The sequence below is a fragment of the Vespula pensylvanica genome, chromosome 10 (assembly GCF_014466175.1).
Source record: "Vespula pensylvanica isolate Volc-1 chromosome 10, ASM1446617v1, whole genome shotgun sequence".
In the NCBI taxonomy this organism is placed as follows: Eukaryota; Metazoa; Arthropoda; class Insecta; order Hymenoptera; family Vespidae; genus Vespula; species Vespula pensylvanica.
The window spans coordinates 5,212,567-5,240,299 of record NC_057694.1 but is presented as its reverse complement, the minus strand read 5'-3'; the positions used below and the strand labels follow the sequence as shown (position 1 = coordinate 5,240,299).

Below are 27,733 nucleotides of genomic sequence, written 5' to 3'. Positions count from 1 at the left end.
TGTCTCTACACACTCGTCTCAACCGATCGTATATTTATCAATACATATCTTTACAATTTGTGCGCAGCGGAAATAAGATTTGTATATTATCGAAAAAGGAAGGGAAAGCTATTAAGCAATGACGTGTACAATTTAATAGACTAGAGAAAGATAGAGAGAGGGTGGAAATTCATAAAAGAAGGATAGAAAATAAAATAGACCAATAGAGGGAAATATGGAGAAAGAGAAATAACAAAGAGAGAGAGAGAGAGAGAGAGAGAGAGAGAGAGAGAGAGAGAGAGAGAGAGAGAGAGAGAATATCTCCGTTTAAGAATATTTCGCGTTGGACAGTGGTCCTATCGTAACCCTATATTCGAAGGTGGCAGCGTAAGGGTTGAAGAAGAGACAGAGACAAAGATAAAGAGAGAAAAAGAGAGGGAGAGAAAGAAGAGGGAGAGGTATTCGTTCGTTCGTTCGTTCGCTTCCTCCTCACCGTACGGAAGTCTGCGCTCGCGGGGGGTGCTTTTACCGGCTCGCGGATAGTACCGGTAAGTATATGTTGGTGTGTAGGCACTTGCGCGCGCCGCTATCTTTCTCTTTCTCTCTCTAACACACAAACATGCGCCCGCGCGGTACGTGGCGGCGCGACTACCCCAGACGAAGAGTGAGAGAGAGAAATAGAGAGGGAGAGAGACAAAAAGGTACTGTGTGCGTGCGAGGAAGAGAAAGAGAGAAAGAGAGAAAGAGAGAGAGACGAACGGAGACGAGCGTCGCGTGGGGAGCGATCGCGGCTCGTCATTCGAAGCCCGCCAACGGACGAGCGAGCAACCACGGAACGGGACCCCGCGATAGAGAAAAGCCACGCGATCTTTTCTGACACGAAGAAAAAGGAAAAGAGGAAGGAAAGTAGCGTAAACGCGCGCGACATACGCGTACCTTTTCTACTTGCGAGTCACCTTCGAAGGAATTCGCGCGATAGTGAATTAGAGAGTGAGAGAGTGTGTGTGTGTGTGAGAGAGAGAGAGAAAATCGAGTGCGATTTTATACTCGCCCCTCTCTCAATATCTTAGTTTCTTTTTTGAAATCTTCAGCTCTTCAGCGATCTCTTCACTTGGATTTCAAGCTACGCTAATTTACACGGATCTCGTTGATTCGATTGGTATATCGTCCTCGGCAGTGTGACAGTGATACAGGGGGAGAGGAGAGAGATATTAGAAAATTACGAAAGAGGTGGTGTCTGTAACGCGCGAGAATATACCAGGTGGTATTTATTTAATGCTCCGATGACAGTGAACAATGTGCTCTCTGTAACTCAAGCAGCTCTCTTTTAAGCAGTCGCAGGATATTTCAAGATCCTTTCGAAACGTACGATAGAGAAAGTGGGATAGAGAAATTGCGAGCAATTTTACAGTCGCAAACATCGTTGTTTTTTTCAAGAGATTGGACTGTCGGCCTATCAAGTTAGACATTTCACGTGCGTTTCTCAGCGCCACCAACAAGGAAAATCGAGCAGTGCTTACGAATCGTTCGAACGTGCCGTGTCTTGTGTTTTGAAAGCGCATCGAAAACGTGTTACCTGGAAAATAATAAGGATTAGTGTTCCTCCGTTACGAAAACTCGCCACATTACGCGAACGTGAGTGCATCGACGTCGATTGCTTTTTATTCGAGAGAAATACGAGACGAGAAAGGAAAAAGAAAAAAGGGGGTTACTTCGAGCATTCGTACTTGTTCCATCATTTAAAATTATTTGTGCAGTGATTTTGCGCTCTATTACGAATACACAGAAGCCGTGTATTTCACAAAAAACAACATTTTTCATCGCGATGTTTCTAAGCCTATAATACCAAGACAATCAGATACATTAATCTCGTGATTCGTTCTTCTTCTCTCTTCGATTGGTTTCATTTGATCACGCGTGCGTTACGAATCTAACATTGAAGATTAGTGTTCGTCGATCGGAGAGAGAGAAATATTTCTCTATATATCCGTGTAAACGAGAGAATAACGTTTCTCGATGAATAATTTTTCGAAAGAAAAGTGAGAGGCAAAAGGGAAGGAAAAAGAAGTATGAGTCATTTATAGTCGATCGTCCTTGATCTTGTTTGAACAATAAAGTATTATCGTCGTGATATAAATACACAAAAATATATAGAGGATCTCGTCGGATCTCGTGTCTCTTTAATAACAGTTCAATGTGACCTTCGCGAGTGTGCCAACGTACTCGTCCTCGTCTCTCGTCCTTAAAACGAAGAAAGAAGATTGTGGATAAGATACATCGTTTTCTCTCTCTCTCTCTCTCTCTCCCTCCCCTTCAACTCATCCATCGCACTTACTACGCCTGTTTATCTTTCGTACGACGACAAATTCGTACACGTTTGTACGGCAGTTTACAGAAGGAAACGAAACCAATCGATTGATTCGTCGTAATCGTGCGAAAGCTGCCTCCTTTTTCGCTTTGTGCTTTTTCTGTGTGCGCGTTGATCGCTTCGTCGTCCGATACGTCGTAATAATTTCACGCTCGCTCGTCGTGCGCGTTAACGATCGATAGCTCGTTCGTAATTATCGTCGAACCCGCGGTACAGCCGGAACATCTGGCGCACCACCCTTCCGTCTATCATCGTGTCTTCGAAAGCACCGGCAACGTAACGCAGCGAGCGAGCGAACAAGCGCGCGCGCATATCACTATATTCGAACGTCGACATTTAGTTTAACGTTTCCTCGAGCGGAGTTTCTTCTCGCGCGACGCGAGTGCAGTGCTTCGAGATTAGACGCGAATTGGTTTTAGAAGTCATCGGGACGACCGCCTGTACATTGTCTCCTCGGTCACTCGCCAAAGGTAAGAATCTTTCTTTTTCATTATAAGAATATAACTTTTCTTTTTAATATTAGTCGATAAGTATTATGTATTTTTCGTTTCTAAATTTTTTTCGTTACGTATGATTTATTCCTTCTAATTTGCTCTACTTTATTTAATATATATATATATATATATATATATATATATATATATATATGTATCATATTGTGTGTACAAAAAACATTAGTCCTCTAAATAACCTTTACTACGAATTATACATATACATATACGCGTTGGTTTGTTTCTACGTATTTCTCACATACGACTTTGACTTCCCCAAGCAATTAACTCTCTCTCTCTCTCTCTCTCTCTCTCTCTCTCTCTCTCTCTCTCTCTGAGAGAGGAGATTAACTCCTAAGGAAGGAGTTCGTGGTGATGTCGTTAAATTAATTGCCTTCGTTCGACCTTACTCCCCGTACGAATTTGTATGTACGTATGTACCTATCTACATAATAGTAAAACGAATCGGTGTAAAGTGATTAGCGAGTCGAAACTATTGGTCCTATGCATTATCGACAAATTTACACGAACCCTATCGAAGGACCTTGATTACTCGACGAAGAAGTTTACGTTTTATCAAACGAGCCGAGGTACGACCATCTTAGGAAGTTAATTCCGTGAAACGACACAGAGAAGTCCGCGAGAAATGGAGAAGATGAGACACGGACGAGAAAATGACGACGTGGTAGAAAAGGAAAGGAAGAAGGATACTACTGGGAAGATCTCAGCACGGTATACCTTTAATGGTATTTTTCTTTGTCGGATATATACAGTTTTATGCTTCACGTTTGTCTCTTCCCCATCCTTTTCTAGAACGATTCTCTTTCATAAACGTGCTTTTCTCAACAAAGAAAGCGATAAACTTTCGCGATCGTTTCCTTCTTGATAGAAACAAGCTTTGTACCATGCCGGTAATATTATAAAGTTGAAATATTCTCTTAGAGAAAAATACTAGGGTATTTTATCGAGCTTATTTCGTACAAATTTTCGAAAATTTCTCGTGCCGAACGTTCGAGTAATTTACTATTGGAGAAATACGGAGAAGAGTTCGGCGTTCTCTTCGACGATCGAGTGTCGATTTAAAAAGAATTACGTAAATGTGTTTATACGTAAATGGTAGTAGCGAGAAACGAAGTTATCGTTATTATATAACTACTGATGGTGCAAATTATTTTGACTGAACGTTAAGTGGCTCCCATGTATGTATGTATATATGTATGTTTGTTATTTATACTGAATATATAGCTATCGAATATTAATATATCAGATTTATGAATATATATGAATATTGTAATTATACAAGTTTCTCTAGCAATGAATACGCACTGTGCGCATGACCTCCCTAATTTAATAGCATTGAAACCAGTTAATCTATTTATGTTTGTAAATTTTTGGTTAACTTAACAAATAGTTTATCATTATTATCTTATTTATTTTATATTATATCAAAATAATATGATAATTATTACGAGTAATTGAATTTACTATTCCGTCGTGTTTTCATCTACCAAAGAGAGATGGATAAGAAAACAAAAAGAGGGGAACTAAATTGAGCAAAGTTAATGCGAGAAGAACAGAAGGAGAGAGAGAGAGAGAGAGAGAGAGAGAGAGAGAGAGAGAGAGAGACAGTAAGACAGAGACATACAGTTGGTCGTCTTACCGCGAAACGTCGTGACTAGACACACCGACGTGACTGCAATAACCGCGTTCTAGAGTCCTTTAAGTCGCGTTGCTCTCTTCCGATCGACACTTTTATCGACTTACTCCTTCGAAGGATCGACGCTTAACACGGCCTATTACTATCGATACTCTCTTCGATACAGTCCAGCGAATCGAGCTTCTCCGTTTCTATCCATCGCTTTTCTCAATTATTGTCTCGGTGAATCCATTAGAATTCCCTGCTCGTAGACCGCTTTACCTGGGAGCGGCTGACTTCGAAGCTATACGAAGCCTGACTCTTCCCACTTCTTCTTCTCCTTCTCTTCCTTTCGTTTTAGTTTTATTGTCCGGTAGCGGCTTACAGATTTGCCACCCTTCTCATCCGTTCTTTCACGATCGTTTCTCTTGTCTGCCTCTCTCTTTCTTTCTTTCTCTTTTTCTCTCTTTCCCTCTCCGAAGTTCTTTTCCTTAATCCATTCGCTCTCAGAGATCTTACCGGCCTTTATTTTCGTACTCCTCTTGGATAGAAGGACTCTTAACCTTCGTTAGTACGCGTTGCCACTTTTCCGCAATATACCCGTACCCATCCCCCTCCCTCTCTACCCTAGCCTCACTTACCCAACCTTCTAGTTCAGCTCAGCTAGTTGAGGTCCGGGACGTTAATCCATTTTTAGATTATCGAGAGGTACCTTTAAACGCGAGTGCTTTCGAAGCGGTAAAGTTGAAAGCGCGAAGATTAAGTTTAGAACGGGAAGGTTAGCGGGAACGAAGTTTTCGCTCTTTCGAACCTGTATTAGGGATCGTTTTACGACTCGCGATCTTGCGTGAGTCGACGTGAAGCAGCCCTGTTTGCCTTTGCCCTAACTACCCTGCACGAAAACATCCTACTCTCCTTGGGCAAACTAGCGTGATGGATGCGTCGGCTTGTCTAGCGAGTTTCTTTGACTTTGTTCAAGTTAAAGAGAAAACTTAACGTTCGTTTATCTAATCTATTTTACATTATCTTTCACAGGTGACCGACAGGACACACATTTTTTTCCTGGAAGCGGTACGCAAACGGTCTCAAGATTCAGCTCGACACGATGCCTTGGTTCATCCTATTTCTCCTGCTGTTGGCTGTGATGGAGGCCTTCCCTCGGGAGGCCACCTGTTCCCGCTTGCCGGACATCTATTGGAACTCCACCAATCCAATGTAAGTTACGATGCTTTTTCTTTTCTAAGAGTACCATCTCTCCAATGACGTAATTATATTTTATCGTTGCGACTTGTCACATCGTCCAACGTAGCGATATTGCTAGGTGTTTTCGACATGTCGCATTGAGAAAGCTGTCTGTTCTCTTGTCTGGCGATACCACGAGAGACAATGTGCGGGATGATGCGAAATGGATCACTGTCATTCAAAGAAAACAAGTAGAAGATAGAGATAAAAAGATAGAAAGGAAGGGAGAGTATAAGTAAGGAAAGGAGGGCATTAAGAAGTTCGTTAAATAGAGAGAGGAAGAAAAAACGCATGGCTAGGTCTTGCAATGACGCGCGATTAATCAAAGCTCGCTTACCGATCTTGAACGCAATCGTAAGGCAAGACCATCTTTATATATATATATATATATATATATATATATATATATATATATATACACGATTGATTAATCACTCTATAGCAATATATATATATATATATATATATATATATCTACTTATATATATTTATATAAATACGCAAAAGAATAAACACAGAGAACATCTCAACTCGGCGTATGTCCCTAATCGGTTTAGAAAGAAAATTAACTTTAAGAGAAAATAGTTTTTCACGTAGAAGAACGGGAATTACATTTCTTAGAGACATCGTGTCGTGGTAATATCGTGACTGTTCTCTTGTAGTTTACATCGATGCAGCGTGTTATCTCGACGCATTTATCCAAACATAGGTAACTATATATGTATATAGGTAAATACGTACACAGGTACGTATCATATATAGAACACGAAAGCTGGAGCGAGATTAGACTTAGATTTTAGGAACAAGAATGGGCGTCGCGAGATGCTAGCAGCAAATTCGAATGGCAAGGACGATGGCTTTGTTGGTGGCTTTTCGTTAACCATAGCAAGTAGTGGTGGGTGGTGGGTGGAGGGTGGTGAAATAAGGCGGAGATAAAGAAAGAAAACGAAAGAAAAAGAGAAGCATCGTATTTACCGAAAGCGTTCTTCCGCATTGCATCGTGCAACGAAGAATGCAAGCTTCGTTTAATCTCATCCGAGATATTACTGTGTATGTCCTTGTTCCGGGAGGTAGACGACCGCGTTTTCAGACTGAGACATTCCACGAATGGTAACGTTCTCCGCAAGCTTCTTCTTCCTTCGATCCCATCCCTTCTTTTTCATCTCTTTTTCCCTCTTCACCCACCGCACGAAGATTGGACTTTGGCGGAAGTACGGTTAAACCATTCTCTTCTATGGCAAACATCTATCGCGAAACGTTTCCGGCGTTGGTTCTCTCGAATTTTCGGTTCTTTTTCGCGCGATAAATCGACGTGTCTTGACTGTGATCGCGAATTCTCTCACCTATCCTCTCGCGAGATTTTTTTTCTCCCCTTACGATTTCTATCGTTTCTTCTCTTTCTCTCTTTTTCCTTTCTCCTTTCCGTTCGTTTGTTCGTGATTTTTTTCTTCTCGTTCTCTTTATTTCATAGATCTCTTCGTATAAGATCCTCGTTCAAACACGATAACGTTTGATATATATGTATGTATATATACTCAGGTATATATATACACATATATATGTATATAGTACCATCGAGATTCATCGAACTTGGTCCAGAACGCTCGGATGCTGCGACGCGTCTCGAGGAGCCTCGAAAAGGTTTTTACTTTTTCCGTCCGATCGACTTCCGCTTCTTTCTTCAAGAGATAGAGAAGAGTACGGAGACGCGGCGGAATTGAAAAGCCGAACGGAAAAACGTCCGAATGCGTTCACGCCTTCGGTTCGCGCGCTTCGAAGTACAGAAAGAGTAAGAAGAAAAATAAAGAAGAAAGGAGGAAGGTAAGGTGTACGTGACTTGCCGCGGGCAATTCTGTGAGCTCGGTGCATTATACATAGACGTATTTTATCTTGATTTTTTATACCTCTCCTATCGATCATACCACTCGATAAACTTTCCTCGAGGCTAATTAACTCTTTGCAATTCAACTTTTTAAAAGCGATAAGTGTCTGCAATTTTTAACTTACCATAGATACCTTTTTCAAAATTCCTATTTAGTTTTCACGACGACCGTAGTATATAAAAGTTATTACATTCGTTACAGAAATTTTTTATGTTATGCAGAACGGAGACGGGAAACAATTAAAAATTGGAATAAAATAAGTTTCAACATTTAACAACTCTCATAATGGAACTGCGAATAGAAAAGCAATCGACTAGTTTCCTAGTTCATTCCTCTGAGTATCTTCTTGAAAGGAATCGAGAATATGCCTACGGAGCGTATAGTCGTTTTGAAGCGTCAGTTCGTTGCGGTGCCGCGCCGCACCGAAATCGATTTGCTCGGCCACGATTTGTGCCGAGGGTCAAGTGCATCCTCGGAACCCGATTCGTTGTTACGGTATGCGTCGTGCGCGCGCAAATACATTCATATATGTAGGTAATACGTAGGTATTACGTACATATATATGTGTATATATATATACATATAAATATATATCTATACGTAGAGATAGGTTAACACGTGCGCGAATTTGCTTTTACTCCGTAAAAGGAACAAAAGAGAAGGAGAAAGAGAGAGAAAGAGAAAGCTTTACGAACGTTAAAGTCGAATCTACGTCGCAAAGATCGATCTGTCCTCGAGTTTTGTCGGATGGTTGACTAATGCCGTTGAAAGAGGATCGGTCTACGGATCGGTGGAGGAAGGGTGTGTACAGGGTGAGTTCGGTTAACGGGCAAAAACCAATTCGTTGTCGACGCGGGATTGAATGTCGAGCGTTGTCGTTCACATTTTATCGTTCAAATCGATGGGCACTCTCGTGGTTCGAGCTCGCGATCGTTTTCATCCTGATACCTCTTATCTTTACGAATGACTCGACACGTTGAAAATCGTCAAAAGAAGAAGCCCTTTTTGCCCCTTGTAACGCGATATCTAAAAGAAGTTCTTTTCTTTTTCGTTTTTTCTTTCTGTCCCCCCCTCCCCCGAGATGTTCTTCTTCAATTTAAAACTTCTCAACTTATTTTATTTTAGAATCGATATTCGAAAGATTTCTTCTATATTCAAAGAAAAAACTTATTTGTATGCAATGGCACAAGAAAGTCGACTATGTTCGCTGCTAGCATTTTCATCGAATGACCGGCGCGTTTGATAAAAATATATATATATATATATATATATATATATATATATATATACATACTACTTAGGTGTATGAGACGGTCCTACGCGAAAGGGATCGATATCTAAGGAAAGAAAATCGTGGAAGCTAAGTCCATCGAGACGTTGGGGTAACATCGTGCGTTCCTTTTTCCGCTCGACAAATTCAAATCCTACGGTAATCGAGAGCTCTACGAGAAAAATAAAAGGAAAAATAGGAGGAGGAAGTAGAAGGAGAGGAATGAAAAAGGAGAGAAAGAGAGACAGAGTAAAATGAAATAAAGGGATGGAAAAGGAAAACTCGTAAGCACGACGCAGGTCTCTCTGGTAATTTAACTAAGGATTTTTCACGAAGATCTCACGATCTCTATGACGGCGACTACTTTGCCGTCTTCCATCGTGGTGCGATCATACGGATAAGAAAGGCGAGAGGAAGAAGAAGAAGAAGAAGAAGGAGAAGAAGAAGAAGAAGAAGAAGAAGAAGAAGAGGAGGAAGAAGGAGGAGGAGGAGGAGCAGAAAAAAAAGTAAAAAGTTGGTAAGAGAAAGGGAAGATGGTAGGAGGAAAAGCCGGCCGTCTACGGAGAAACATTTTCATTCGAGGATATTGACTCTCGACTTGCTTCTTCCCCTTCCTTCTTTCTCCTAATCCCGTAGGATATCTGTACTATGGAAGGCAATGAACTATGAAGGTAGTAGTGAGGAGTAAACGAGTAAGAAACCGTACGGATGTAGGCGTGTACGCGTGCGCCCATGCGAGCGTCGTGCGAACAGGAGGTTGCTATATAACGTTCGCTCGAAGCGCATTGAGAGCAGTTTTATACATCGTAAAAGCCTGGAAGAAGATCAACTCGATTCTCTATCCTGAAGCACGAATCCAATGCGAACACCGGCCTTGCGATCTCTCGTTTTTCTTCCTGACCGGGTAGATCGGTATCCATCGATGTTGCTGGATTCACGTGCCGACCGTATAACGGTCATTGATGGCTAGAAAATAAAAGTAGAAAGAGAAGATCCGAGTGGTCCGTAATGTATATCAATGCATTTCTCTCTGTCTTTTTTTTTTTTCTTTTCTGTAAGACGACTTCGAAAGGGCGGTTGTAAAAAGGCGTCGGATTCGATTCGAGAAGCGAATCCTTGATGTTTCGTAAGGCATTAAAGCGCGATAAGAAATTTAATCTCGTCGTGATCGACGAGTGTTCTTTCTATCTCTCTTTCTGTCTCTCTATCTCTCTCTTTCGTTTCTCTCCTCCTTTCTTTTTTTCTTTTTTTTTTCTCTTTTTCTTTATAAACGCTTCTTCGAACTGGACGGTGTATTTCGTTCTTCCTTTTTCATTCGCGTCGAAGGTCGATATGTTCGGGCAAGTCCATGGCCACGCTCACTTTCTATACTTTCGGTAATGCTCGAATTGGCAAAGGTAGACAGTGGTTAACAAACGGGAAATGCCGGCGTACCGCAAATAAAAGCATCGGACCAAACGAATAAAACGAGATTGGTACATTCATATGATGGCCTGCTGGTAGTATGGAAAAGCAGAGAAAGCGAACGAGAGAGAGAGAGAGAGAGAGAGAGAGGGAGGGAGGGAGTGGAAAAGAGAGAGAAAGGAAAAGAGGTATAGAGAAAAAAGAAAGAATATTGGATATTTGCTTAATCGCCCTCGACGGTCCATCTCACTTTTCCGTTTCTCCCTTTTCGTCGCGTATGCGGCCCTAGAGTCGTCGAGACCGGCTTTCAACGCGATTGATAATTTATTTAAGTGCCGTTGCGTTAAAGCATAACTACCGCAGGAATCGTCGAAATCAAAACGCGTGGCTTCGGCTTGAATGCCGAGGTATACTTCTGTCGTTTGGTTTTTAATTTGCCGCCAGTGAAATCGATTGATCTCGCTTCCCTCTTGCATAGTTCTCTTCGGAACTTCGTTCTCTGCACGTTGATCTCCCTCTCCCTCCCTCCCTCCCCACCCCTCCCCTCCCCTCCCTCTATCTCTCTCTCTGTATGCTTATACATTCGCACGAGCAAGCCTATATACAAGAAAGCAAACCGCGTTACGCGATCGTAAATGTCAAACCTTTGTTATGCGATGCGTACTATGTGTGCGCGCGTGTGTGTGTGAGTTGGTGTGTGTGTCGAAGTTTCGAATATTCGGTTTTGCGGACGCTGCGGGATTAGAAACGGTCCATCGAATTGTAAGAATAAAATCAAGGTCCAGTATATTGGTTCACTATTGGTATTTTCATCGATCGACGATTTTCGGGTAGTTTCTCACGTATTTCACATCGGTCGTGCCTCTAATTTCTGACCTCCGTTCGTTCATCGTTTACGATTTGGATTTAAACGGAGAAAGTCGCTTATCAGAAAGTTTCTACTAACTGGAATTTGCCGTCGATTTTGCCAATCGGAATATTCCTCGGTGAAAAAGTTCTCTCGAATTTTTCTACCATACTTTCTCACCAATTAGAGCGAGCTTTAAGATAAGTAAAAGAATTTCGAAAACTTTTATTCTTGAACTTAAACGTGATTTTCCTTTCTTTTTTATTTTTCCTCCTGTACTCTTGCTTTAACTCGAAAGAATCATAATTAGAAAGCAACGGAAAGAAAGAAGTTTATATTTGTTGATTATTTGAAGGATATAATTTGTTATATTTTAAACTCGATTCATTGATTTCGAACGTTTCAAAATCGAATCAAAATTGACTAGTTGTTCTGAAAAATAATGAGAACACACGAAATGAGTGCAATTGTGTACGCACGAATGATTCGTTTCGATCAACGTCGGCAAATTCATTTCAAGTTTCATATTTGCTCGTTCATCGATCAATTATAGGTAAATACGTTCGATCATTGACCTGGAAATAGGAATAAGTGTTTGCTTTTTATAAACTGAGATCTTGCACTCTTTTCAGCAATTGCATGTTACATAGCACTTGCTTCGTATCGAATTGCTTTATATCGATATATTCCGTCGACGACTGAGAGCAAAAGGAAACATATGTTGAAAGCATCGTTACCTTACCATTTTTATAGTGCGTTATATTATTTTACTCTTCCTTCTACTCGGATTACCATAGTTACTTGGTTACGTTGCATCTGAGTTTTCTTTTTCATTTTTACTTTCTTTTTTTTTTAAATTTCAGACTATTTTCCATCTATCCATATTGGCTTTCATTCCATTCTCCATTTTTTCTCGTTCAACCATCTTCATCGTCTACCTTAATTTAAATAAATTATCGATCGTGTTAGAAAAGACATTTTCGATTTCTTTAGTTGAAATGATATACTTTATAGTCGAGCTATTTGAGATATTACATCGAGAAACAAAAATTGTCCTTACAATTTTTACAAAATACTTTAAAATCATTTCACGTTCTTGCATCACCCGAATATATTCTCGTATGTAGCACATGTCCCGAATTCCTATCAGGTATCCTACCTGAAATTAGTATCTGTTCGTCTGACCATACTAGATCCAAAGGATTGGTTTGAATTGCTGTCACGCTCCAAAGCGACGTCCAATCGTATATCCACTTTGCTGAAAATGTCATATTAATCGACGAATACCTTTTCATTTTCATTCATTTCAACAATCGGTCAGCTATTCTTTACGACACCTTACGATTTTCCTACTCACACACAGGATAGATACACCGAGTTCGAATCAGAAAATAACTTACTACAAACTACGAGAGAAAGTATAAATATGTAAATATACAAAAAAAAAGAGAAAGAAAGAGAGAGAAAGAGAGAAAAGAACCGAATACTTCGATGTATTTCGTGCGATCGGAAATATATATCGATCATCCAACAGGCGTTTATTGATATTTATATGGCAACTTTTCGACGACTGACCGTGCATCGTCGTCGTGGATACGTTCGAGGACGATATTTCTACTCGTATCTTGTCGAAACTTTTGTTTCCCCTCCCCTCTCGTACAAAGTTCCATTGTCGATGGGTGGAGGTATGAAAGAGAGGGGGAGAATGAGTCTTATCGACAGTTTACAGTAGAAACTTTTCAATACTCGCGACTTGTGCGAGAGATTCAAAGAAAAACCTTTGACCGTCCGTCATAACTGTTACGATCCTAAGAAATATTTTCCGCGCTCTATAAAGAAAAAAAAAAAAAGAAAGAAAGAAAGAAAAAAGAAAAAGTGAAAAAGAAAAACGGAATGAAAAAAAAGAGAAGAATTATACGTAGAAAAATATTTCGAGAAAGTTTCAGGAGATAAGCGTGCGAACCAAATATTGAATGAATTTTACGCGGGATAGTTTACATCGTACGGTTACATAATAATTCGCTTTGGGTTCTCAGAGATCGCTTCGTATCCTGGATAACGTGTCCTACCTCTGGACCACGGAGATGATACATACCGTTGATAGTTATGTACGTGCTTCGTGCATACATTGGTCGCCTTTATAACCTTCGCGTTTGCACGTACAACCAACAAGTTCGTTTCACGCCAGTACGTCCTCTTCGTTCTCGTCGTCGTCGTCGTCGTCGTCCTCGTCGTCATCGTCGTCGTCGTCGTCGTCGTCGTTTAGAACCCTCGTCGTTGTTCCTCCTCTCCCTGCATCGAGGAGTACGAACGAGATTAAGGTACAAGCTTCCTGCCGGCAATGAATTATGTCTCCGCACCGCGTCGAGATGTTTCTTCGTCGGCACTGTGCCGCTTCGAAGAGCCATGCGCGAAACCCGTACGTATGTTAACGTTCGTCGTTAATGGTAGCCGGTGTGTGGTAGCATCGTCCCTTTCTACCAGACCCTAATTCACGCTTTCTCTCTTTCTCTTTCCATCTTTCTATCTCACTTTCTCCTCTTGCCAGCGGAGAATAAAATTAACGTCTCACCGTGAAGAATCGCACCGGGCCGATCTCTTCGGCCGACTCTTTCTCTTTCTTCCTTTGAACATCTAAATTATCGAGGAACCAGTGAGAAAGAGAGAATGGCTCGAAAGACGATGGAGAACGATTCACAATTTTATTATTAGTTCGTTCCGTCAGAGATACGCATATTTTTGTAAAAATTTTCTTTCTCGTTTTTCTTTTCTAGCCACCGTTATTAAGGACTGTTGACAAAAGCATTGCGGTTGGCTGTTATAATATATGCTGTGTGACATAGTAGGAAACATAGTAGGATGATCTTGTGCGTAAACTCACGTTTACATGTGACTGTGTATTTTCCATACGGTCCACTCTCGGCCCACATGTATCATTCGTCAATAGTATCGGAAAGCGATATAGATATTTCCGCAGTTTTTACAAGCGAATACACCGTCGGATACGTGTCCCTATCGTTGGAAATAATATTCGCGATACTTCGAATTGGTTTACTTCCACGGAATATTTATTCTGGTTATGCGAAAACTTTGTCTTTTTCTCTCCCGCAAGCTTGCACGAAAGGAAAGCAGAAACTTTGCGGAATGACCAATGGTAGAGCCGTTATATATATATGATATATATATATATATATGATATATATCATATATATATATACACACACGTATGTATGTGTCGATACTAAAAGTTCGGGATATCGAGATAATTTATTAACGAGATGGATCCATTGTAGGTCGACTCTTCGTTGGATATTCGAGACGTGAGTACTCCCTTTCCACCACCTTTCCATAGTAGTTCCATTTGTCTTTCTCTTTCTCTTCGGACATTCTCTCAGTTTCACGAAATCACAACGCCTCATTACGGATGTAACACGTCGCGCTGACAACGTAGCGGATCCTCCATGGAATTCTGCGAGGCATTGTTACACGACGGTATAGACTGAGGTAATTTAATTTGTATTCGTGTGCGACGCGGTCGTGTATGAGCGTTAGATGGGATATAGAATCATCGTACACACGTGTCTAGGCCATCGTAATATGTAGCGTATCGCTGCAGCCAAATCCGCAGTTGTTGCTTTGCTAACACACGCCTGCGTCAATAGCTGCGATCGATTCGCAAAGGAATTTTTTTTTTTAAATTTTTTTTTTCAAATCATTTATACTATATACGTTCGATAGTGTATCGATTTCTATATTTATCTCGTTCAGGAAAAAGAATAGACCAAAAAAGATATCTCTACCCACGTTAACTCGTTAATATGGCGCTTGAGATATTCGCAAAAAGGCAGAGTCGATAAGAGAACTATCCTCCTTAGTTCGTCACTCTTTCGTAAGGCGCGAAAGCGTTTTCGAAGCACATCAAGAAACAAAGCTCGCTTCAAAGGTTTCCGAGAAAACGGAGAAAGACGAAGGATCTCGAGCGTTCACGCTCGCTCGACGTCTGGCGAGTTTTCAACTTCCGAAACTTCCATTAAGGAGTCGTTTAAATCTTCATAAGGGTTTGGCTTTCGTTCTCGTTTGGTGGTTGCAGTCGGTTTTTACCCTGCTTCAAGTTTGTACTCGCCAAAGGTGGAACGACTTTGTTTCGTAAAAAATAAACGACTTTATTCTTTGAATGTTGAGAGAGAAAGAGAAAAAGAGAAAGAAAGAGAGAGATAGACAGACAAACAAGCAAACAGACAGAAAGATAGAAAAAAAGGATGATAGGGGAAGTATTAAGGATGCCGAAAAAAAGAAACTGGAATCTGTACGATCGTAAGAGATCAGGGACTGACAGATACACCGTGTATGTATCGTTCTGTATTCGTGTAGATGCGCACGCACGATCTACTCCCACTACTGGTACCATCAGGGCAAACGTCATGATGTTTGGGTTATAAAGTACAGCTGACGCTACGTATAATATATTCTCCTCTTCCTTCATCGTGCTCTCCCGCACGCTCCGAACGGTTGTTCTCTTTCACCCTCTCTCCCTCTCTCTCTGTCTGTCTCTCTCTCTCTTTTTCTCTTTATTCGCTCTTTCTCCGAAATCTCCCGAACGCGCGTTCAATGCTCGCACCCTTGCCATCTTCCGCTCCCTCTCTGCTTGAAACAACCTCAAACTGCGCTTACTTTGTTCCTTCGGTCTGAAACTAACTGTCCGTTTCACTCGTTCAAACCGACCGCAACCGATACGTTAGAGCGGAGGCGGTGTCGTCACGGTTGACCGAAGACGAATGAGATGGCAAAGTTCGACGTCGCGATTAACGAAGTTTGATATCGCAAAAAGATCGTCGCGAGCTTAGATTATATCCATCGAGAGAAGTTCTAATTTATTTTTCGATATTGCCAGTCGTAAGATCTACGTCTTTCGGAAAGTGACCTGAATTTCGTTGAACAGGAGGATTAAAAGAACGTGTTCCGTATGTTCCCTCGATATTAAACTTTCTTTTTTTCTCTCTCTCTTTCCTTTCCTTCCCTTTCTTTTCGATCGGAAGCTCGAAGAATTTAGGGTGTACGTGTAGGATACTCGAAACGATCTCACCGGGGGTAAATACAGTGGGCGGTTCGGTAAATAATACATTTTCGAGCGCGATCTCGAATCGAGGAGCAGTCGGCCAAAAATATAGATCCCATCGGATAGAGGCTGATATCTATTGGATACTTTATGGGTATGACTTCGAAACTCGAATGTGGATATCTACTTCGAAAGTGAAGTGGATAAAGGTAGGAAGGAAAGATAGAAGCAAATCTAAAAGAAAGGGAAAAGAGAAACGATCTTCTAAAAAGTAGCAATATTACGATGGATAGTTGAAATATCTTTGTGTAAGGATCTGTCACTTGGCAGTTAGCAGCCGTTACAATCCATTCCCCCTTTGGATTTCCGAGGATGTTGATTCCATCCAAAGGAGTACTCGTGGTTGAGCGCTCAAGTCCGATGCCCATTGTCAACGGATTACACGGGTATTTCTCTGGGAAATTGATATCGCCTTTACTCACGATCAACGCTGTCAAGTAATCACAGGACCGAAAGGAGTATCGGTTCTGAATTGGCTCGATAAATATACCGTATTTTTCCTTTCGCTTAATCATTCATTTGGAAAGGTTCCGTAGCTAATTTAATTTATTTTTCGTCAATGTCATCGAGAGAATATTCTTTAAAAAAAAAATAATAATAATCACGATACGTTCTTCTCTTATATATCAAAAGCTGAATGTCAGTGATTCAGTGTACGCATGTATTTAACCAGCGCGCACACATACACATGTATATGCACCTTTTTATAGCAACTCGCAAAAAGCAAATTCTCTTTTCGGGCGCCATTACCATGTCTGGACTACTACGGGTGCTCCTTCTAACGGGTTAAACGGCAATGATACTTGGTAAAATGAAATAAAAGAGACATTCATACCGGGTCTTGACTTCCCTCCGTACTGAATCTCGAGCTTGAGTAATGAGCCTAAAGTTTCTGTCTTCTTCTTCTTCTTCTTCTTCTTCTTCTTCCTCCTCTTCTTCTCTTCCTCCTTACTCTTCCTCGTTCTTCGCATTCTCCTTGTTCCTTCGCCAGAGCTTCGTGTCTGGTCGTGTTCTCATCTCTCTTTCCTTATTCGCATCTCGGTCTTTTCTTTAACTCCGCACTCCATCTCTACCTGTAACCGCATCTTCGCGTCTTGGAAAAACTTTTCTCGACGAACGCGTTTAATAAAATTTCCTTGTGACTAGCAGGGAACTTAAAAGACAACTACGTTTAAGAGACGTTACTCCCGATCTACGATTTTATTCGAAAGTAGTTTGAGAAAAACGTTAGGAGCCGAAAAAAGGAGATTACTCGAAATTCTCCAACGAGAAAAGCGGGACAAGCGTGGAAAAGTGATTAGGGCATCGCCGAAGGCGAGGAAGTTTAATTACACTGCGTACGGTCATCGACGGACGGCCCGTAATCAAATCTAAACAGATGGGAATTAGATTTAATGGAGTTGGGCTGGTCGTCTCAACGTGTCCTAACCTAATTCCAACTCCCTCGATGCTCTCGTACGCGATCTCGAGCAAAGGGCCACCGTCGCGCTTACTTACAATGTCAACGTTCGAGCGTGTCTGTGTACGTGGAACATTCGCAAGAGTGTCGTTCGTCGAGCAGCCGCCATTCGCGAAGCATGCATCGATGCTCCTGCAGAAAGCGACCGCATTTCGAGCGACGTTAATTAAGGCTTTAAGTGACGCCGAAGTGTCGTTCTACGTGGATACTGTTTGCTCACATTCTGCAACATGGAATTTGAATATCACTGAATTCACGAAAAGGAAGTATAATAATACGATAGCTTGAGTCGCGACGCATGTTTAAATAATTCAAATGGACGCGTTGAGAGACTTCTCTTATCCTACGAAGAAGATGCACTTTCGTTGCCACGCATGCGTTAGATAGTTAGTCATGTAGGTATAAACAGGAAAAAGAGAGAGAGAGAAAGAGAGAAATGCGAGTATAATCATTAATTTTTTTTTTTTTCATATAACCCTCGTACCATATTTAATCGTTTTATATCAAGGCGAAGGGCACCGACGCGCAAGAGGGTAATATATTTTATGAAGGGGGTGCAACAATTTCAAATTTCCAACTCACCCCGATTTCCCTTTGTGTTCGATATTCCCTGCATGCTTCTTGCTTCGTTTAATTATGAAATACGTAGGTATGTATAATATTTAACGCAATAAACGTCCTCACCACTTGTCTAATAATTCCACGTCGTTTAGAAATGAATTGAAATTTCGTCGAGAATTAAACACGCGACTTCTTTTTTTTTCGTAATTCAATTCGGTGAATAACGCGTGTTTTGTGAAGGGCAACGGGAATATCTTATAGGATCATTAGTTTAAAAGTTATATTCCCAAAGCGATTCACACTTATCTTTCTTTATCATTTCTTTCTTGAAATTAGGAAAAGCTACAATTCCGAATATCATCGAGCAGACCGAGAGAGACGCGAGCTAGTCGCAAAGTTGGTAATCTTGTAAATCCACAAAGGCAGGGACTGTGAATAGGCGTCTCTCTTCGGGGTAAGCTCTCTTCGGTAAGTTTCATCGAGAAATTTTCTCGCCCCCTAAGTCGTCCCAACCGAGTCTTCGCCATCGTAGTACGCGCCTCGGCTCCTTTTCCACCTTCTCTCATCCTCTTCTCCTTTTCATCTTCAACGACCGACCTTCTTTATTTTCGTAAACGCGACAAACTTTCGAGCGAATAATTACGTAGCGAGGAATTACGAAGCGTGCCGCGGTTGTAGGAGGTTGGTTCCTTCCGACGCCAGTAAGAAAACTCTTAAGGCATACTCGAGCAAAATGGTCGTTCTCGAGAGTCTCTCGTAGAAGGCAGTCGTCGAGAAAATGGGCAAGGATTCGGTTATAATCAAGTTTTTCTTTTCTTTTTCTTTTTCTTCCTTCTCCTCCTCTTCTTCCTCCTTCTCTTCTTCTTTTTCTTCTTTTTTTTTTCGCTAGCCTCGTAACGATTCGAAGCACGCGAGAGGCGAGAGAGTCTCTTTTCGAGAGGAGGCAGAAGACGTCGCGCAGTTAAACGGCTCTCGAGCGGCGACGACAATCGTACGATAGCGCTTTAATTACGCATTAATTCTAGTTTGAGTGCCGTTAAGCTCGAGCGCGCTCAAACCATGCGCCGCCTCGCTGCTTTCCCGCGCTTCATTCCACCAAATTATACCTTCGGGGATCCTAACTTCGACTCCTTCTTTCACCTTTTTCTTCCATTTTCTCTCTTTCTCTCTCTCTCTCTCTCTCTCTCTCTCTCTCTCTCTCTCTGTCTCTCTCTGTCTCTCTCTCTTCTTTCTATTTTCTTCGCTCTATCTTACTCTTATTACTTACTTTTCAAGATCGTTTTTCTTGCTTGGTTTTTTTCTTCTCTCTCTCTTTTTTTTTTATATACTTTCTTTTTCTTCGTTCAAGCTACGACAGATTATCATGGCCGACTCGTAAACGTGCTTTTACCTCAAGGTCGACAATCGTACATCGCTAAAAGTCACGCAACCGTAGAAACGAGAAAGAAAAACAAATTGTATATTCTCGACGAAATGGAGTATGAAAGAGGAGAAAAAAGCAGCGGTATTTTTAGATATAGTCGTCGATCTTTTCCAGTGTTATTTCTTTTTTCTCTTCCTTTTTTTTCTAAATCCTTGACAACAGAAAAAATTATTATAATTTTATGAAATATCGATAGAAACGGAATCGTTGGAAATAAATTTTGCATAGATTTTGCCACGAAATGGATATTTAATGGAAACGTAGAAATGGTGTGCGATGAGAAAGTACGATAACCGATGTCGGATAAACCAATTTCGTTGGAGTAACTTCGACGTCCGATAGAGTCTCGTCCGACCGAATCGATCTGGGATTTGACAGTATCCGTAGATGGAGAGAAGATTCGAGGGAAATGGACGAATAGTAGAATGCCATTGACGTTGTGAAATTTTGCAAAACTCGTTCACTTTTCCTGTCGTTTAATGGCAACATGACCGACATATTCCGATAGAATTCACAGGCGTAATTCGGGCAAGGACTTTTGTATGTAGTTATGGTCAACCAATTTCGCGTTCTATCGTTCTCGCCCATCGTTTCTCATTACCGTATCATTGAGAGAGAGAGAAAGAGAGAGAGAGAGAGAGAGAGAGAGTGTGTTAGAGAAAGATGTTAAAGAGAGAGGGAGAGAGAGAGAGAGAGAGAATGCGTATTTCTATTCCACTTCATAACCGTAGGAAATTGAATCACCCTGTCGATAAATAGCCAATTGACCATCCGGTCGGATCGTCGACGCGTTGATCAGTGGAATTGCATCTTCAATGATCGGCCATTGATTGCTGTCCCATTACGTTACACGAGGGATAGTTGTCGCCGGTACGTGCTACAAAGGGCAACTTCATTTATATTCACCTGCTACTTCGATGCCCCGTGAATCGTTTAAGCACCGTGTAAGCCTTGCTTCGCGTTCGACGAGTTATTTACGCTTCTTGCCGCTTTAACGTGAGGTGTAACGCGTTGCGGGACGAAAATTAATGGAACCACCTTTCGGTTGCTTCTCCTCCTTGCTGTCTCCATATCTCGATGAGCGTTCTACTCCAAATAAGCGGCCCTTTCGTTTCTTCGAGGAAGGAACGAGCTCGGTTAGGGAATATTACGGTAAGCGAATGAAATCGCATAGGTCTTATAACGACATCGAAGCCGATACAAAATTCGACAGTGTTATTACCAGAGAATATCTATCTACTTGATAAAGAAAAAGAATCGCGAAATAAAACTTCAATTCTAACGCATTTATCGTATTCCGAAGTTCGAAACGGCGGCGTGTCAGCTCGTAGTGAATACGAAAATATGAAAGTGCAAAACTTCGTCGCTTACATTGTAGAAAAAGGGTGCTCTCACCGGAATACGTAATAAAATCTTCAGAGAGTACCGACGAGTCAACCCAGTTTCGTGCACATAAATGTGTCCCTTCGCGTGAATCATGTAAAGAAGAATTCTATTTTATTGCCGTAGGTAGGTATCGGAAATGTATCTATCGTTTATCTTTTTTCAATTTCTTTGTACGACTCGTTATCATACCGAGGATCATTACCTACGAGTTTGAAGAAAATCGCGAAGGGACTGTCTCGAAGTGAAATTCGAGGTTTGTGGATATTTCGATGGACGGACGGTTGCAAGGCCAAGGGTGTAGTAACCGCGACAACTATGTACACGTATTTAAATGTTGCATTCGATCTCGAGCTCATGCATTATTTAGTTTAGGCGGCAGGGCGTTCATTTTGTGCAACGATCGGGTTGTCGCTTTGCGTCGACGCCGGAACTACGTATACGAGTACGCCATTCGGAAATAAACTATAGTATGTAGGTTTGTGTCTACATGTTGGTGCGTACGAACGCGTGCCATAGCAGAGTGGATGTATTATAGATGGACCATTCCCGATACAACAGTTTGATTTCGCGCTTGCATCCTGATAATGGCCGGATCAATGAGAAGGTTCGTCTTCCTTTTCCATCGAAACGAAGTAACGTTTCGCTTTTGTCTATCGATTAAGAAAGAAATTAAGAACGTTGATATTAATTTATAACTCTCGATGAGTTTACATCGAAAACGGACCGACGTTAGCATTATTAGCAATCGTGTATAGTGCGAAATCGTTGGGACGAGTTCGCACCGTGCTTTTCTTATTATATTTTTCTTTTTTATTTTTTGACGCGTCGAGAAGAAAAAGAGAGAAAGACCACCAAAAAATTGGGGTCCGAGATTTGAGAACTATCCTATTCGTCTCTATATATCCGAAACTTGAGGCATTCTCTTACTCTCTTCCTCTCTCTTTTTAGAGTGGCTATTAATTCAGCACACTCTCACCTACCGTCGCACAATAAGCGTGAAACGCCAATTCATATTCCGTGCCTTATATACTCGTCGTCGAGGACAAAAGTGCCCCTGGCCCGATAAAGGGAAACGCATGGGGTGTAGAGCATAACCCTTTGAACGTGCGAGCGAGCCGAGTTTTGTACGTGGGTACCACTTTATAGGTATAGCTAGGTATATTTATATGCGTCTATATAATAGATATCTCTCTCTCTCTCTCTCTCTCTTTATCTATCTCTCTCTCCTTCTCCGAACCCTTTTACTATTCTCCTCTTTCGTCTATATTCTCCTATACAGAAGCGCTGGCGCACGAAAGCTAGGGACGAACACGCACGAGCCCTCCCTTCGTTCCCTACGAACTTGTCGGTAGACACGTACGAAAGATACGTTACTCTCGCCTCGATCGTTCGCTTAATCGACGTTCCGTTCGGCTGCCCTTAATAAGAGAAAACGCAGAAAGATGCGTACTTATATACGAGAGGGATACGAAGGACGAAAGACGCTAAGAAAAAGAAAGAAAAGGAAAAAGAGAAAGAATTTCATGATCGACAAAAATTGTTCCACGCTTAACACACCGATTCGTTAGGAACGTGCAAGAAATTCTTTCCCTCGAATTCCGACGTTTATCTTCTCGTCTTTATCTTTCGTTGGTAGAAAGGGAGAAAGGTCAGGGGGGAAAGTAGGAGATAATTCTCATCAAATGGCCATTATCGCTGGACAGCAGGAAGCTTTTCCACTATTCGAGTTCACCGCTTCGTTCTGCCCGAAAGCCGATCGGGTATCGCGGTTGGTCTCGCGATAAGGGTGTCTTCGTTCTGAAAGGGTGCAAAACGAACATGAAGAGAGGAAGAGAGAGAAAGAGAGAGAGAGAGAGAGAGAGAGAGAGAGGGAACATAGGGTGGCCTGGACGAATCTCGTTAGTTTCACGTTCTCTCTAATTGGTGCATCGATTATACCAATTATCGTTTCCTACGCGAGAGATTAGCTAATTGTGAATACCTCTGATCTTCTCTATCTTTCTCTTTCTCTGTCTATTTATCTGTATCTCTCCCTTTCTCTCTCTCTCTTTTTAGCAAACCAAATACGCATTAGATTGTACCTCGTCGCGACGATGCACGTGCGTACGCGGCTGCACAGCCATTGAACGTGACACGCAGTCGCATACGGGGTGTTGCTGTCGAAAAGAGAGGGAGGAGCGAGAAGAGTTTTTTGTACAAGGAGCCAAAGAGAGAGAGAGAGAGAGAAAGAGAGTGGAGCCGACGAAGTGCATTGTGGGTTCGGGATATTCATTCATCGGTATCAGGTAACTCGGCCCTCTGGCCGGTCTTCTTGGACCGCTTCAGCGGAGCCTCGTCCGATAAAAATCCTCCTCTCTCTCTTTTTTTCTCTCTCTCTCTTTCTCTATCTCTTTTTCTCTTTCTTCGTTTCTTCCTTCCCCTCCTCTCCAATAGCGCGTCGAGGGCGCCGCTCCAAAGGACAGACTATGCGAAAAAAAGACAGGAGGAAATAAAGGATCGACCGGTTTACCTGTGCGAGCAGCAGACAGTGGCCGATACTGTAGTGTACCTACTGCTACGGCTTATACAGGGTGTTCCTTTTATTTCGATCGTTCGCGCGCTTACCTGCAATCCCACCACCCACTTGCTTTCTTTCTATCTATCTATCTCTCTCTCTTTCTCTTCCTTTTTTTTCTTTCTATGTATCTCTTCATTCTCTTCCGCCTTCCTTCTCCTGTATCTTTCCAAAGCAATTTCAAAACCGACCCCCTTTCCGAACGCTACGTCGAAGTGATAGGTTGACTCAACACCACCTCTCGCTCTGCTTCGCCTCATCTTATATTCAATGATGCTTCAGGAATCCACTTCGACGCGAACATATTCATACTTCGGCGAATGTATATTTTCGCATCGTCGTTATTCGGTGGTAGTGGTCAGCACCGTGGACCGGTTTACCTGTTCGTAAATAGTGGCCCGGAACCTACAGGTAGTCCTGCGGCGGAAAGAGAAAGAGTCAGGGGAGGGGATGAAGGAAAAAGAGGGAGAGAGAACGTGTATAGGGCACACGCCTTCTTTTTTATTTCGTTTTACGAACGTTCGATGCCACCGAAGATAGGTGCAGGCGAAGGAGGAACACGGTCCTGCGAGGTATGTATCTTCCTCTTCCTCCTTCTCTTTCTTTTCTACCACTTTAAACGAGAACGCGCAAAACGGTTGAATCGTAAAATCCAGAAGAATGCTCGTCGATTCACGGATAAATCGTTATCTTTCGAGCGACGTATGTAAGTTAAAGGTTCGGTGGATGTCGAGCGACACGTGTTATCGCACTGACCGAAATTTATCTTGTTATCTATCATAGTGGTTACTTCGAGAATCGAATTGCGTCTCATTCATCCGTCGTCCTTCGTTCTCAGTCGACGAGGGAACAAATGATTCAGGAACGCAAAGCTCCAGCTCCTTCGAGTGTTCGTGATAGTGTTTACATGAATGCGTTTAGAAATCGAAGTCTCTTTGAAAGCGTCCCTTGAAATCATGCTCGGATCGTTAACTCTCGATACCGCAACCTCTCGATTCTAATCACTTTGCCTAGCGTGCAAGATCCGGTTACCTTCGCTACTCGTAGTGTTTGCTTCTGAGCCATCCGATTGGTAGTTATCCGATCAGATTTGGTCACGAGAAGAGGGAGAATTTCTCCTTTTGTCCGAAATGTTTCCTATTACACTTCGAACTTGAAACAAAGATTCTCTCCTTCGCGTTTAATCTACTTTGAAATTTCCTCTTCTTTCTTAGGTTGTAAAGAAGGAGGCCGTTAAGGTTTTTTCGATTAAACTTTTATTGCTGTTAACGTTTACATTACATTACGTACCAACGTACGTAGGAAAGGATTATAGTAGTCTAACCCAAAACGATTCGTCCTAGTTTACTTTCCATGCGGCACGAAACATAAATGAAAATTGCTCAGGATATTCTCCTGGTATCGTTTTCAAGTGGAAAGTTAGTTCACTTGGAAATATTCGGGCCAAGTTCATTGATTAAAATTTACTAATTAAAAAGGATAGCGTTGTAGATTTCTGCATTCACATCGGCGCGAACCGCGAAATTACACGGTGTATCTACGTGCGTATTGATTTTCAGTTCGCCGTTCTCCGTACATACAACGTTCGCCATTCCCCTGTCCTCATCCCTTGCCTCGCCTTCATGAGAAACTCAAGTTCCAATTGAATAGTTTCTTTAACCGAAAACCACCAAACTTTCTCATTATGCCGAGTTGTTAGTCCACAGTTTGAGTTGAGTTTGGTTTATCCAATGAGTCCGTCCATCCCTCTCTAACATTAAATCCTTTTCCTTTTCTCTCGTTGACTCCGTTTACGCGATCTTCCCTCGGTAACGAAAGCTGCTTACAACTTTTTTACTGTGCCACTTTAAAATTCTACCGCTAGTCTTTATCCTGTCAAGTATAAGATATATTCTACACGATGCGATATAAAATATGAATCAAAAGAGTGTAAAAGCTTTTACACATACGTATGTTCCCTTCAAATTCACGATCCATCTTTTTTTCTTTCGCCGTTTCTCCGATTCGTAGAATGCTCGATGGATTATCAGAAAAGTTTTAGCCACAAGTTTTCCAGGTTAAACGAATCCCCTTACGTCTTAAGTTTTAAGCTTCGCGTATTAAAGTTCGTACCGCTTAAGGCAGTGGCCTCGTTAAAGCAGCAGATCCTGTAAAATACGAGAAAGAACTCGATCTGTCTTTTCCTCTCTCTCTTTCTCTCTCTCTCTCTCTCTCTCTCTCTCTCGCTCTCTCTCTCTCTCTCTCTTTATCCCATCAAAGCTACTATTCTTGCTTACAACGCATAAAGACAATTTTAGCACTAATTGGGTCGAGCGTGCAACGGGAGTAATAATAATCGCCGGGCATCCATGTCATTGCAAACAACGATTAATATTAATAATTTTAACGATTAATATCAGTATATACATATATATTACTTCTTTCGCTCAGTAAACTCTGTGAATGGAAGGAGACGACGATAAGTACAGTAGTGGGTCAAGGAGTCGTTTGAAGAAAAAGAGAGAAAGAAATGTGTCGATTGCATCTCATCGATAAACTTAATTGCATTATTAGAAGTGGCTGACGTTACATTCCACCAAGTATTGATCAACGCAAGATACAGGACAATTATGTAATAACAAACGATGGTTGATTAACATCGGAGTATATTAGTATTTCTGAAATTGTTTAAATTCCTATGTCGTGTATCGTATTATTTCATAGATTCTCTTTCTCTCTCTTTCTCGTTCTCTGTTCCGAAGCGGACACAGTGCTAGCTGATATGCTAATTTCGGAGCGTCTTCGAGCGTGTTTTAAGCTTTGGGATGCTAAATATCCTGGCTGCACGAGCGTCGACGGTGACCCACAAAGGCTTTCTGGTTTAGAGGAGAATATTGCACGAATCGTAGAGAGTGTGTATAAAGCTCGGCTAGCAGCTAACTCTACCTTCAGATGCTCGAACTATATCCAGGAGTCTCCCTAGTACTACTATGTACCTAGACGATGGGGGACATTTAAATGGAACTAGCATGAGCGCGTCTGAATCTTACGCGATTTAGTTGTACTTAGTAGATTAAAGAGACGCCCGTTATCACGATGGATAACAACGCAATGGTTTTAACTAACATCGCATAAGCCAAATAATTTGATCCATTTCTTCATCTTTTTCTTTCATCTTTTTCTTCGCTTGCTAATCTTACGTTTGCACTTAATGAATGGTTTAAAAATTTCAAGGGATAATCAGTCGACTAGCAATTTTTTCTTATCTCCTTCGTTTCCTTCCTTTTTATAATTACATCGATCCCTCCTCTCCTTTTACCACCCCATCCCTCTCTCATGTATTTCAGCCAGAGATCGAATCCGGTCGAAGGGGAGATTAAAACTGGCGACAAACGTGAAACACGGGAGAGGGTGGATCATGACTATTCCTTTCATCTTTCACTCTCTCTCTCTCTCTCTCTCTCTCTCTCTCTCTCTCTCTCTCTCTCTCTCTCTCTCTTTCGCCCTCTCTATTTCCCTTTCTCTTTCTCTTTTGCCTTCCCCGTCTTCTTCTTCTCGCGTTCTCATTGCTCATCCAAGCAATCCGGCGTATAAAAGTTACGCATCGACAAATCGTCATCGTGGTTGAAGGAGATAAGAGTATGAGAGAAAAAGTTTTGCTCTGATCTTTCTTCGTCGTATGGGAAAAATCGAAAGGAGTTTCGTAAAAAGTCTATTTATGAGAGACATTGAGAAAATTTTGTCGATTTCGAACTAGAATATCTCGCAATGTACAACTCTCATTTCGATACTTTGTCTCTTCTCTCTCTTTTTCTCTATTACACAAATGTCCTCTCTTTCATCCTCTTCTCGTTCCTCCTTGTCGTCCTATTCGTTTCTAATCTCTGATGAGATCGAGGAAATTATGTCGTCACAGTGATTTCGGTGGGTTGTCCTTTCATCTGGACTCTATACTATGGAGACAACCGTACTGGCGTCGTCGTGCTTCCAACGCACCGATACGAGGAGTTCTCGTTACGTCAGATATTATCCACCAGCTGAATAATTCTCGATACTCCCTTTGGGACCCACTCAGCTGTTCTCGATGACACGAAGAGTGACTGACCGGAGATCCATTTAGGCATGACGCAGCGTG

General features: G+C 41.7%; 1 protein-coding gene across 1 annotated transcript in view; it reads left to right on the top strand.

The window, feature by feature from the left end:
• The first annotated feature begins 724 nt into the window (after nucleotides 1-724).
• The window catches only part of LOC122632408 (ephrin-A5), a 649,201-nt gene continuing 622,192 nt past the window's right edge, over nucleotides 725-27,733 (top strand). Inside the window, exons 1-2 of the mRNA XM_043819150.1 lie at nucleotides 725-2,817; nucleotides 5,510-5,689. Of these exons, the coding sequence (XP_043675085.1) occupies nucleotides 5,580-5,689 (110 nt within the window). The 5' untranslated portion in view covers nucleotides 725-2,817; nucleotides 5,510-5,579. The remainder of the gene's footprint in view (nucleotides 2,818-5,509; nucleotides 5,690-27,733) is intronic.